General features: G+C 30.6%; 1 protein-coding gene across 1 annotated transcript; it reads right to left on the minus strand.

Annotated features, from left to right (window-relative positions):
• Positions 1-1,459: 1,459 nt before the first annotated feature.
• On the minus strand, positions 1,460-1,756 carry EIN_260020 (cysteine peptidase; the record flags this gene model as incomplete). Its single annotated transcript, XM_004261087.1, has 1 exon — positions 1,460-1,756. A coding segment is annotated over one exon (297 nt), but the record flags the coding sequence as incomplete, so codon positions are not given.
• Between the last annotated feature and the right edge of the window lie 85 nt (positions 1,757-1,841).

Below are 1,841 nucleotides of genomic sequence, written 5' to 3' on the forward strand. Positions count from 1 at the left end.
ATTTCTCCCGACGTGACCATCCCCTTTCAATACACCCTTGTTAATATTGGAACATGTTGACACAAACGCCCAGTTTTTGTATCTACTATCAGAATGTATTCAAAACCTCGTCGAATTGGTTTCATTGGGTTAAAAATAACATCATGAGCACGCCCAAGAAATTTGCACATTCTTTCGTCTATACAAAGCAACTCTCCGGGATAACACACATTTTGCAAATTTTTTTCGAAAATTTTTGTAATTTCAAAAATTCCAACTTGATGTTCTCCCTTTTTTAGAAGTTCCACTCTTCGTTCTTTGTTGTCACAACGAAAGTATCTAAAAGTTGGGCGAAACGTGTTTTTTGAAAACAAGTTTTTACAAAATCCACTCCAATTTCTTCGTCAAAAGTATCATCCAAAGAGTTTTGCCAACGAATACTGGCCAAATAAATAAGCACCCCTATAAAAGCTAAAACTTCATTTTTATTGGTTGGGGAAAAAACTGAAAATTTTTTAGTATCTTCTCGGGATTTTTGGTTTATACCCTCAACAATTATCATCATCATATCCAATGAAAAAAATGTTGAAACAAATTGGTTGGTGATTTTAAAACTGTTTCATCCAAAATCTATTTTAAATTTCGACATTCATTTTTAAACTTTTCATAATCAAAAAATCGTTTGTCTTGTCTTTTTTTGACCAATCCATTTCTGAACATGGATTTGACTATTTTTGAGAAATCAAAAAAATAAAAAACAAAACAAATTAAATGATATAATTTATAAATTAAATAATCCATTCAAACGGTTTCTAGTGAAATTCGCGTTTGTGTATTTGGAATTGTCGTTGAAGAGTTATTTACGGATTGTGGATTTGGACAAAATGAATCTTGTGAAGTTAATAAACGTTGTGTCGAGGGAATTAATGACAGTGATATTTCCTGTTCTTCAATTTGATCATTAATCTTTTCCTTTTTAAGTATCATGGATATGTCCAAGTGGTCTACATCGACTGTTAATTTCTGGAAAACTTCGTCTTCGTCGTCTGAAACCAATTCATCCTGATAATCGTCCAAAGTCTTATTTTTCTCACAATTTATTTTGTTTTTATGTTCTTTTTGCAAAACAAAGATTAATAATGACATTAATAACTATATTTAATTAAATAAAAGTAATTAATTGTTTTATAATTAAATAAATATAAAATATTAATTCACTAATAATATAATATTTTTGTGGAATTATTGATTTTGTGGTGAAATAACTGTGCAGAAAAAAAACACAAAAAATAAAACCTGTTAACAGGTTTTCTTTTTTATTTTTTTTAAACCAAACTAAAATTTGCCTTTTATTACTTCTCCCTTTTAAAATAATTACAAGGTAAAAATCTAACCTGTTAAGTGAAGGAAGTCGTTGAATTCATGTCTTCAATACTACTATATTATAAAAAAGACATATTAAAAAAATAGTTTGGGTAATTTAGTTTTTGGTCTGATTGCAACTTGTCCATTCGCAATCGTACAACTTTCCAACTTTGACTGTTTTTGCCACGCATCTATTATAGGAATTAAGTGTATATCCGCTTTTACACGCGCTGCACTTGTGAGTATTCATATTGCAACTTTCACAATGTTTGTCCAAAATGCATGTGTTTGCAAACACAACCATATTAAGGGGATACACATAGTCTCCTATTCTCCACCCAATTCCGCACAGGTTGGTTGTTTTGATTCTGATGTAGTTGTTGTACTCACCCCACCCAGTAGACCAAGAGTTTCTTATAATGAAAAATTCAACACCATCCTCAACACCCCATCCCATCAAAAATACCTCGTGGTCTGTCATAAAAGAAGAAGATGAT

This window comes from Entamoeba invadens, assembly GCF_000330505.1.
Source record: "Entamoeba invadens IP1 unplaced genomic scaffold scaff_1105074724897, whole genome shotgun sequence".
Lineage (NCBI taxonomy): Eukaryota > Evosea > Mastigamoebida > Endamoebidae > Entamoeba > Entamoeba invadens.